The sequence below is a fragment of the Rhea pennata genome, chromosome 6, assembly GCF_028389875.1.
Source record: "Rhea pennata isolate bPtePen1 chromosome 6, bPtePen1.pri, whole genome shotgun sequence".
NCBI lineage: Eukaryota > Metazoa > Chordata > Aves > Rheiformes > Rheidae > Rhea > Rhea pennata.
Window position 1 is genome coordinate 34,579,003 of NC_084668.1, and position 12,167 is coordinate 34,591,169.

General features: G+C 41.6%; 1 protein-coding gene across 1 annotated transcript; it reads right to left on the reverse strand.

The window, feature by feature from the left end:
* Nucleotides 1-859: 859 nt before the first annotated feature.
* SUMO1 (small ubiquitin like modifier 1) lies at nt 860-10,906 on the reverse strand. The gene is made up of 5 exons (XM_062579101.1): nt 10,727-10,906; nt 6,685-6,759; nt 5,362-5,439; nt 3,340-3,411; nt 860-2,576 (listed from the first exon to the last, which is right to left on the reverse strand). The coding sequence occupies exons 1-5, from the start codon at nt 10,736-10,738 to the stop codon at nt 2,508-2,510; spliced, it is 306 nt and encodes a 101-aa protein (XP_062435085.1). The 5' UTR covers nt 10,739-10,906; the 3' UTR covers nt 860-2,507.
* Between the last annotated feature and the right edge of the window lie 1,261 nt (nt 10,907-12,167).

Here is a 12,167-nt window from a genome sequence, read left to right on the forward strand (position 1 = left end):
GCCCACCCATCAACTCCAAAAATCAACTTTTGCTTCAATGTACATCAAAAAAACAAACTTCCTTAAAAAGGTAATAATATGTCTGTATGGCTTGTTTATCTTCTCATTTTACATGAAGATCTTAATACTAATCTTTGAAGCAGAATGCAGTTTTCCTGTTATTACTGTTCCAAAAGCTGTAACAGTACAGACTTCTCTGTAGACCAGCAGCTCCTTTTGGAAACTAGCTCTTCAAGGCTTCACCACAAACCTGAGAAAGAGGTTAAATCAGTTTTGTCACTGGAACTATACACTCTAAAGAAAGAGATTTTAGGACAAGGTTGCACAACCCTAGCCCGAGTTTAATCCCACTGACTCCAGAACACTATTCTGAAGCAAATCCTCTTCTATAGCCTCAAAAGAGTTAAATGCAGTACTTCAACCAGAAAGCTGATATCAACAAGTATCTAAAATGCAGAGTTAGAAGAGGAAGATAGGCATTAAAAAAAAAATGGTACAGCAACTAGAGCACTGATATCAAACCCAGGGGATCTGGATTCTTTTCCCAGCTCCACTTTCAGCTTCCTGAGTGACCTCAGCAAGGCACTGTCCCCTGTGCCTCAGTTTTTAATTTGTAAGAGAGGGATAATGAGAACTTGTCTACTGACAAGAGCATTGCACAAATTTAAATTAGGAAATGAACTGATATTAATTACAAGGCTACTGATTTCTGGTTATCTTGAAACAGATATATTTGGTATTCTAAAAAAGCAACTGGAAAGAAGTCCAAAGACAACATTGTTCTACATCACAATAGCAGTCTCTCCTCCCAAAAAACTTAATAACATATAACACTTTAAGAAAACCCCATATTCTGACATTTTGTAAACAAAAATTTTAATCTTTAAAAAACTGCTTAGTGCAACTATGTGTACAAAAGTATATTACTAGATCAGAAATAGGACATTGAAACCACAAGCATGAAAGGAAATGCATTTATAACTTTACAGCAAGTGCCATAAAAACAGATGATTCAAAACCCATCTGCAATTTCATCTAAGTATGCCAGTAATAAAATGTATGTCTTAAATGAATTTGGCATTCATAAAATCATCTTGATTTACAAAACAAAACCAAAGCAGAAACAAGTCCTATTTATCTGCAGAAGCAATGAAGCAGGGACAGTGCATAAGACACTGTAGTGCCCTGCCCATAACCTCATGAGCTTTCATACCCAATCAGGCATAACAGATTAGTTCAAACTGATCATTTAGAACCCTGTTACTAGCTATTACATGAAGTGAACCCTCATAATGGTGCCCAATAAAATGGGCATGCCAAGACAGTTCATCCATCATACAGGGATCACTTCTGTGACACCATGATTAAATGAAATGTAGTCATTAAGAAAACAAGTCTTTGAATTTCCTTCAAAGTTGCATTTTCAGTCTAACCTCTGAGAACGTAAAATGAAGCTTAACTATTATGAATATTTTCTAACAATAAGACAAAAAAAACCCTAATAGTCTCAAAAAATAACCTGCAAACCAAACTGTTTTAGTAGGGAAAGGGAAAAATAAGTAAATTCTTTGTTTTTAAATGAGGCATATTTACAGAGCACAACTTTTCTGGCTTTGATGTATATGTACTAGAAAGACATATTTTCATTATCACTTTTTATGTTTTTGCTCATTTCCAAACATTTGAAAAGAAGATACAAATTATTGTTTATAAAATCGTTTTTCTTGTTTATTTTAATGAAGCTGGTACAGACAATGTCCATTCAAAACCCACGTCCCAGGCCAAAAGGTACAAACAAGAGTGTCAAAGTAACACCAGTTGTCTGCTGTGAACATTCTTGCACGAATACCTGTGTGTACTAATTGCTATATGAAGTTAGAATGCTTCTGGGCTCTTCTGGCAAGATTTAAGAATCATTAGGGTTTTCAATTTTATGTCTTCAGCAAAGCCATCTCTGGAGCAAAGTACAGATGACAACAGTTCTAGCTTTTCCATTTCCAGCTTGGTAATCTTCGCTGGGCCATCAGCACAATTTAAGCAAAATAGCCGAGTTATGGATACACAATTTCTCCATAGTTTAGTTCTCTGAAAAACTTCATCTCGCACTGAAAGTTATAGTCCAGGAGTGAAACAGTCACACATCAAAACTTCAGGGCCGATATGGAAGTCATTAAGAACACTCGCCCACCTGGCAGATCTTACAACCTTCGTGCCTGAAATGCACGAACCTAGTGAACATACAAATGCATGTGTGTATGTGTATTTCTAAAGGGGAGGGCAGAAGGGAAAAAAGGGAGCAGGGCTGCAGCTGGATCACAGAAGTTCAGCACAATGAAAACAGAAACAATAGTGTATAATGAGCACGAGAATTCAAAATACCAGACGCTTGAAAATAAACTCCCAGAGATGGGGTGCCAGTTTCAATTCAGTGTTGAACACCACATTACAAAAGAACTATTATTTAAAAATAAAAAAGGATTAAGGGGAAAGAAAACAAACAGAAGGATCTAAACTGTTGAGTGACCCCCCGTCTGTTCCTGATAAACTTCAATCACATCTTCCTCCTCCATCCCCAGCTGTGAGAATAGAGAAAAAACAGCACATAATTGTTATAAATCCAATGTTCTAAATTCAGAGCAGGTCCTATACGAGCTACAGAATGGTTTGCTCCTCTTTCCTACCATGATCATTCAAAGCACAAAGGGGTTAAAAATTTTTCAAACACTATCTTACTAGTCAACACTAGTGATTTTTGGTCTGTCTCATGTTTCATCTAAAGATGAACATCTCAATCAAAGCAGCAGCCTTATCTGAAGTCTAAATCCACTCATGGAACAGAACACATCAGCCTGGAAAGCAACAGCTCTATCTTTAAGTCCTTTCTTGTGCAACAGATGCACAAAAATGCAACCAATGACATAGCGAATGCACCAGTTGTAGAGCCACATGGCTTAAAAACAGCACGCTCCTACCTCAAAATATAGCTAGGACCTAAAGCTTGGAACTCAGATCACCTGCTTACCACTGTTTCCCCAAAGAGAATAACTTAATGGATTCCACAATACACAATTTTCTTTCAGATCTTTCCAAAGGGCCACTATTATAACTCAAAGTTTCTTCCTGCTTTGTCATAACAGTTGCTGGAAATCATGGGTTAACAAAATAACCTATTTCCCATTTATTTACACTTCCATTTAAGAAATGTGAGCCAGAATTGACCCTGTTTTATTTAAAGAAGTATCTTCAGGTTAATAGCCTGGCTGAACAGAAACTAATCAGTTATGTATTTAATTTTTTTCAGTGAACACTGCTTAACACTTTCTAGAAAGAGAAACTCACCTCCTTGGGGGTATGATTATCAGTAATTCTCTGACCCTCGAAGAGGAACCTGAGTGAGTTCATTGGAACACCCTAAAAAACACACATATATAAGAAAACTGAACTTGCACATATAAGACACACAATTTCAAAGCAACACATGTGAAAAATCAAAAGGAAAGCATTAGTTCCCATTTTACAGGAAGTTCAGCTATTCTGTTGCTCCCACATAGACTATGAAAGAGTGATTCAAGGAGAATGTTAGCACTAACATGCATGTTTATTCCGAAGTGGCACAGGAGTTCAACAACTGGGAAGTTTCCTTAGTGGGTTGTCCTCCTGCCCTGCTGCTTTTTAAAGTATCCCTGCACATCCCTTCCAAGACACTTTTACACAGGGAGGTCAAGTCTTTCTCTGAACTGAGTATGCTCCCACCCTTAAGGATTCTGCCACAACATGAGTAATGTTGCATATACTTCAGAAGTCCCCTCCCTTGCTTTCCCAATCCTACAGCAAGGTAAGAAGGAACAGCATCCTTTACCATTATCCATTTTGCAGAAGTTTTACACTGTGGAGGGGAGAGAGTAGAGGTGAGAAGCACAAAGAACACCAAACAGGGAGAAAGCAGCACCCCAACAGTGCATAAGATTAAGGTACAGTACATCTGTCATACACCATGTCTGTATTACAGCTGAGTATCACACCTCACCTAAATAAGTGAGGCTGATGCTGCTACTTCTCTTTCAAATGCATTATAAGCAAAACAAATGCAAGCGAAATAATCTGTCTTCTGCAGTAATTATGTCTCAAAAGTATTTACTAGGCAGAGGAGAAAAAAGCACATATATACACAGAAAAAAAAGCTCCTCACATTGTTCTTTAACAATCCCCCGACCAACTCAGAAAAAATGTTCATGGTCCCTTCACCAGAGAAAGTTAAGTTTAAAAAAAAAAAAAAAGCATTGACTGCAGATGAAGATAAGAGGTTCTCCATTTCAACCACGTGTGTTCAAGCAATCATTTTTTTTTGAAAAATTCATAGACATGTACATCAGTCAGTCAATAAGGCTACCACATAAATTATTTCTAGGCTTCATTAAAATTTTAACTGTATAGATGGAGTCACAGCTTCAGTCGCTTGGATTTTGCTACAAACATATCCGGTGTTTAATCTCATCTTTTCTTTCCTCGTACACCGGTAGGATAGCAAACTGTATAGCAGCATGCTGAAATCAGTGTACAGAGATACAAAAAAGACTAATACACCATAGTATGAAGGAGGCATGAGGAAGCATATATACAAAGGAACACTTCCATTGACAAGTTCAACTTGCCTCAATGTATTAACATAACAAAAGCAAAGTATCAATTCTTAAGATTGTATCTGCTGAATATCTGCTGAATTGGACTCAAACACAATTGCTCAAGAAAAGGCCACATAAAAGGCACCTTCTAACCCCAAAGCTGGAATAAACTAGGCCAAGGCCTCTGCAAACACTTAGTAGCAGTGAATCCATAGTATCTGCAACAGAACCTTAAAACGAAGATAAATTTATTGTCCTGGTATCAGTAGTTACTTACCCCCAACAAATATTAATACTGCAGCTTTATTAAAATTAAAATATAATAGCTAACATTAACTGATTACCACATCAACAACAACAATTGTGTAAGGCTGTCCTCATGTCTACAGCATCACTATCTTGCAGCTTTCACAGGATTTCACTTGAAGCAGCAAGACTTCACAGTAGCTATAAATATATGCCAGGGCATACTAAAATGTAACACGTTTTCTGAACAGCTACCATATAGTTTCAGCCAGCAATTTTAACTCATTACAAAACTTGTAACAGGCTTTTTAATAGATGTTCATCTGTCAAAAAACAAACAAACAACAACAAAAAAAGACATTATATCTACCCAGATACTGATCCTGCTGGTAACTAAATAACAGCTTTCCTGTAATAAACGTCTTTGAAAGTACAATGAGAAAAGCAAAAGTGGTGGGTTTCTTTTAAGAAGCAGTGCCATTGTTTCACAAACCTGTCTTTGACAGTATGATTCTTTGAGTTTCTTGAGGTGTGTTGTCATTTTCACCTTGAAGTGAATTTCACTGCTGTCCTAAGAACAGAAAAGAAAAAAAACATTATCCCCTTTGTAGTAACTGCTAACTTCCTCTACACTAGCTTTAAGACTTTATTGCTGTTAAACTAGCAGTGCACACAGCTTAACTGTCACTGTGAATACTTTGTTGACTGGTAAATCATCCTACAGGGCCATATTATGATGCATTAAACTCATCATTCACTTTCATAGAAGCTCTATTTTAAAACAGATAGTTTGATACAGCCTGAGGCTCACTGTGGAGGTTTTAGATTTGAAAGTTTTAAAAAACATACTTAGTTCACAGTCTGTGTTTCTACCTTTTATCCAGTTGATATATAATACAAACAAAAATATGCAGGGGACTTTTGGTCTTAGATTCCAGAAGAGACAAGTTAAAGCTTGCACTTCAAAAATTTGTATAAAACTTTGTTCAATTAGCACAATTATCTAGAAGCCAGGATACAGGCTGACTTGGCAACACAACACTAACCTAAAGCAAATTCTTAGGTCTCATCCTGCAGTCCTTCCTACTAGCTGAAGATATGTAACTAGAACCATCAAAATGGCTGCAAATACAACTGACTGCAAGAGATCGTGCACATAAAGTGGGTCGCATTTAGCTTTTGAATATGTTCTCACTATTGCTGATTAAACTAGCAAGACATAAGCTACTTTATGCTAGGACTACTTAAGCCATCTGTCTTCAATCACCAATCACATCAATATTTCCAACAAACAGTACTGAGATTGGTCAAATGGACTAGGGGCTCTTTGCTGAGAACTTCTGTTCAAGGAAGACCTGGACATTCTCATCCCAACACAACTTAAATGCAGACCTAAAATCCACCCTTGACATCTACCACCAAGCCAACCAACAGCATCCTCTTCTAACCCCTGACCAAGAAAGATGACCTCGTGCTTAAGCACAAAATGAACTCTGAAGACCTGAATTTCAGTTTTGCCACAGTATTTCCTCATGTCTCTGGAAAAATTAACCCCTAAACACATTAATTCCTCTACCTTTAAAACAGCAATCACATTGACCAAATTCTCACTTAAAAAGATAGCTTTTCAAAAACCCTCACACAACAGTCAGCGTAGACTGACATCACTGGCAGCAGGTAAATAGGGAAAAAAATGAGAAAAAAAATCTAGATGGAAGAACTCAAATTCTCTACTTTCACCTGTTCATTCCTACAATATAAGAAAACTTACAGCTCCAAACATCAACAAGTAATTATGTATACAAAACAAACTCACCTGCCCAATGACTTTGAGTTTAATGTATTCTCCTTCTTTCTTATCTCCTAAGTCCTCAGCTGAAGGTTTTGCTTCCTGCAAGAAAAACATATTCCAAAAAGACTCTGATAAAGAACATTTCATTATTTTCACTGGATAGTATGACAGCTGCCATCCTCCTTACATTACATTATACACAAACTACCCAAGGCTCTTACTTTCTTCCTTTCTAAGTTTGAAGCTAATAATGACATAGCATTATGACAAACTATAATGGCATGGGAAACTAACGTAATGATGGAAGAGAAATACCACAGAGAACATAAGAGATGGAAAAAGGATCATTTGGAAACAAATGACAACAGATGCAAATATTAGAAGTACAATTTTACATCACTAAATCCCCGTGAACAAATAAGACCGCAAAAGAAAAAAAAATGAAAGGGTACTAAGAGACTCAGGTACTTACAATAAATAAAGCAAGAGTAAACAGAACATACTTGTGACACTATCAGTATAAAGAGTGAACCACACACAAACATTTTTCAATCTTTTATTACATTGACAGTATTTACTACTTTTAAAAGAAGGGCTAGACACCTTCCCTCCAACAACAACAGTACCAATTAACTGCTTCCTTCCAGCTTGTTTGCTGTAAGATGACCATTGTTAAAAGTTAAACTTTTAGTTCTAATAACTACAGTGTTTTGGTATCTTTCCAGGATAAGAATGATTACAGGCAAGTTTGATTCAGTAGCTTAAGCACAACAGCTCTTCAGGCAAGGTTCAAATGCTAGGTTCAGGAAGACATGAATAAAAGACTTCACAATTTTCATGTAAACTGCTGATAGGTAAGTCAGATCAGGTACCATTAACCCCATTCCTCATCTGTCACTACATACGATCAGGCCTTTGGTTATGTTCCATTACAACACAAAGGGATCCTACGTGCTGCCTCAGGTCCAGATGGTGCTCGAAGAAGAAATCCTCCCAAGTAGTCAGAAACACAGATACTCCTCTGATCATGTCTTAAATCTTTCTTCCATATTTGATTGCTTAGCACAGTGGACAAAAGCAAAATACATACAGGTGCCCGCTACACACGTCTTCCCAGACAAAGCAGCTTTTTGCTGCATATACAGAAACATCCTCTGTGTGGCTGAACTCAAGCAACATATATACTACCCTTACAGGTTAATTCAATCCCTATAGGGCTCAATCTCCAGATGAAAATGACAGACAAGCCTTTTGGATTTTTTTTCCCTACCCCTTTAAAAAGGGATTAAGCAAGCACAATTTCTTTATTAAGACCTTGGAGTGGGGGAGGGGGCAGAGAGGAAAGAGAAGCCTGCAAGCACTTTCCCCAACTATCTGGGCAAGTCTCAGTCTGGAGAAGAGCTTCTCTTGGTATTATTTTAACTTACTGCTTTCAGTCAGATACATTCAGTTTCTGTGAGAGCAAAGAAGCATAAGCAGACGACCCCAAATGGTTTGAATGCTTTTATTTTAAATAACCACCTGGACACAATCTGGAATGCTGGGACTAAATTTTCACCTTTCAAGCTCATAACCAGAAACCACCCTCAAGCCTTCAAGAACCTAGACACTGACCTCCAGGTTTCAAAGCAAGTTGCTTTTGAAGCACCAAAGGAGTCTTCCCTGATACCTTAATGCAGCAACTGCACTCCCTACCAAAGTTCTCCCTTCTTAACATATCTCAACTCTGATCTCATGGGACTATTTGTGGGAATAAAAATAGGTCAACTTCTACTCCTGACTCAAAAAGAAGAAACTGCAACCTGCCCTACTGACCTGTCTCTCACATCTTTCATACAGATAGTTTGCACAAATAGCATTTTTTTGGTCTGTATGTAGGATTACTGACTTCTAGGAATCCAAGAGAGATTCAGATCTCTACAAATCTAAAGTCTGTAACTTTCATAACTGTCTCCTGTTATGCTGCTGCCCAAGGAGTTTAACAGAACATCCCATCTCTTCTCATGAAATTTCAGGTCAGCATCTTTTTTCACTTTGCCAAAGAACTAAATTGCACAGCAGTATGTTGTCCCAGTAACAAAGGGCTTCACAGCAGTTTACCTAGTTCTGTGCATTATAGCAGATCTACCTCTTCAGCTTCCCGTAACAAATCATTCTGTTCAAGGTATGACAAGTCATCATTGCTACTATGACAGCACCTCTGGCCAGTACAAGCGGAAAGCAATGATTCATAACATGTTTGATTCCTACCCTCAGGGATAGAGAATTCAAGTACTAGAAACCAGTAGGGAAAGGGGCAATCAAGAGAAAGAGCAGAGGCTTAAAACATCAGTCTACCATAAAGGTGCATGCTTAAAGCCCCAGCAACCTCTGCCCCACAAAAATCTGAGCAAACAGCAGAGCTGGAATTTCAAGGAAAAAAAAAAGAAAAAAGAAAGAAATAGGATCAACAATGCTGAAAACGCCAATAACTGTAGTTTAAAGAGCAGAAAATTTGAAACCAGAATACAAGACCCAGCAAGTCTGAAACAGCTCCCTGTGTTTTGTCAGTCCTAACTGTACTGTCATTCAATGCCAAATGGAAAAGCCAACAGAAAAATACTTAAGAACAAAGGAAGCAAGCAGATTACAAAATTACTAAATTAGAAGCATTCATTAATAAATCCAAGATCAACAATACACAAGCAAAACTCCAGGCTTTTACTTGAACTGCTAGAGGAATAGCATTTGTGGGTATATCACGAAAATGCCAAAAAAAAAGACAAAAACATAACCAGAACACAATACTCTAGTATGTTTAACTTTTCACTAGATTCCTGAACTTCTAAAGGCTTCATCCCATAGTTTTCCTCAATAGCACAAAGAGAGGTCCTCTAATACTGTCTCAATCATATTAACACTGCATTCATGACTGTAAAGCACTCACAGTTCCCTGGATGAAATGCAACCCACTGTGCCAGGTTATTTGCTACTGCCACTAATGTAACCACAAAATAAACATCATAAGGCAACTTCCTCCAGCAACAAATTGTATCTACTATTACTCTGAAGCATTCCAGCTTCAATATTCAAGCCTAGAAGAAACTCCTACTCAGCATACATGAGACCATCTTTTGGAATCAGAACTATACGAGGAGTAAGATTACACCCTGCATCCCAGCACAGCAAACTCACCCTTCTTACAGTAACAGGAAAATATGTACAACTGTGCCACAGCATTTCCCATCTGCAGTATGTAGAGATAAAAATGCCTTCATCTAGACTGAACCAAAATAAAAACAGTCAGAGACTCCTGATGGGAGGAGAAAGAGGAGTAAGAAGTTATACTTCTCTTTTCCCCCCATTTGCTGTGACCCCACCAAGCAGCCATGCGTTTTTAGAAGTTTACCCTTCTTGCTACAAGGGTTTTTTTCTTTTTTTTGTTTTGTTTCATAGAAGATAGTTTCCAACTGAGAACAAAGAAAGTAAATCAACTATGCATCTTTATTTATATTGGAGGAAAAAAAAGGGAATTTGACTCCTGACAAATGACACCCTGTTAACATCTTGATCCCAGGACCAAAACCGGGGATATTGTAAACCACCTACGATTTCAGGCAAGCTGATTTATCCCAGCAGTACTGATAACCGGGGAAGTGAGACCCACGGCGCTGCGCTACTTACTGCGCGTCACGCTGTCGTTAGGCGCCTGTCCGGGTCCCTTCGCACAGCTCCCCCCAGCAGCGAGTGACTGAACAGGGGACGGCGTTCCGCCCGGGCGCCGCCGACGGCAGCAGCCTGGGGTCCCGCAGCGACGCGCCTCGCTGGACGGGGACCCGCGAGACGCGCCCCGCGGCGGCTCTCCCACGCGCCGCAGGCAGCGCCCGCGCGGGGCCGCCCGCCCGCCCGCCCGCTCCCCGCGCAGCCCCGCAGCGGCCCCCGCCGCGCGGCGCCTCCCGTGACTTGCACCGGCGCGGCCCTCGGCTCCCGGCAGCGCAGCGGAGGCGCCGCCGGCCCAGGCCGGGCCCGCGGGGAAGCGGCGGCGCCGCCGCGGCCGGGGCCGCCGCCGCCGCCCGCCCCGCGGTACCTGGTCAGACATGGCGTCGCCCCCTCGCGTGCGGCAGGCTCGGCTGGGCCGCGGCAGGCGCTGCGCTCCGCTCCGCTCCTTTCTCTCCGCCGCAGCGCAAACACAGGCCGCGGCGCGGGCGGGCGGGATTTCCTGTGCGCCTGAGATCACTTCCCGGCCCGCCGCCGCCGCGGCTCCTCCCCGCGCCGCCCGCCCCGGCCCGGCGCGGCGCGGCCCGGCCCGGCCGCCGCCCCCCGAACCTTCTGGAAGGCGCCGGGCGGCCCGGGCTGCTCCCCGCGCGGGGCGGCTGCTCCCGCGAGAGCACGGTTTAAAAAAAAAAAAAAAAAAAAAAAAATCTACCCCATACACCTTTCCTCTGTTTGAGCAAAAATCCTACGCAGCACATTTAAAATCCGCGCACGCCCCAAAAGCAAGCTGTAGAAGGCTAAGCACGCATACATGAGCTGCTCCTCTCAGAGCAACCCTTACTGCTACCACCAGTACTGAGCCTGCCTCACCTCTCCTAATAACTTTGCTTAGCTCTCCGCTGTTTTATAACGTCTCTAATTTCCCCCACCTGCAAGTAATTGCAATCAGCTGAAGGCAATAAAAGTCACCTGTAATGCTTGCTAGCTAAACTAGCTCATTTATCCTGTGTTACATATAAAGTTAGTGGGTGCTAGGAACAAGTATTTTTGTTTATTTTCTTCTAAATGCTACTAGTTTACCTGGTCTGTAAAAAGCCTTCTTATCTTCCAAACGATTTTCCTGCAAAATAGGGCTTTAATCTGAGAACAATATACAATCTTATAACACTGGTGTGTTTGTACTGAGCAGTAAGTATTAATATACTATGCTAGAGGAAAAGGTAAGTCATATTTAATCTGTAGTTTATTCTCTGAGACTGTAACCTTCTGTCCCACTGTTGGGAGAAGCAGCGCTGTAATGCTGGGAGGCAGCAGGACTGAGCTGCTGCAGAGAGAAGCCACAGCCTCCCTGGGAACGCCAGATCCTGGGTGTACAGCACTGTGCAGGGAAGTCAACAGCCTTCAAAATGCATGTGTTAAGCTTACCGAGTTTGGCGTGCTTGCGGAGCTCGGCCTGGGAGGGGGCGGACGAGTGCTGCGCAAAAGCCCTTTGTGCCACCGCGGCCACGCCGGGGACCGGCTGCTTTAGCTGCTTTTGTGGAGTAAAGCGCTTTGCCGAGCGAGTTCACAGCGGAAGGTATAGACAGGGCTTTGGAAGGAGGCCTGAGGATCGCGAGGGGTGTGGGGGGAGGTAGGGCCCTCTGCTGCCTGGGGGCCAGAGGGCGCTGCGGCTGCGTGAGGGACGCCAGGGCCAGGCTGGCTTCGGCCTCCCCTGGGGCACGGGCCGGCCTCCCTTCGAGGCTACGGACGTCGCCCCCACCGCGCCCGGTTTGTCGGGGCAGAAAACGGGCACCGACGGCCGGGAGGGCTCCAGC

Excerpts from the sequence above, each read along its gene's own strand:
- SUMO1 (XM_062579101.1), bottom strand. Across the intron at positions 3,412-5,361 it reads AATCATACTGTCAAAGACAG|GGTGTTCCAATGAACTCACT; the intron begins GTTTGTGAAACA and ends TGTGTTTTTTAG. Across the intron at positions 2,577-3,339 it reads ATAATCATACCCCCAAGGAG|CTGGGGATGGAGGAGGAAGA; the intron begins GTGAGTTTCTCT and ends CTATTCTCACAG.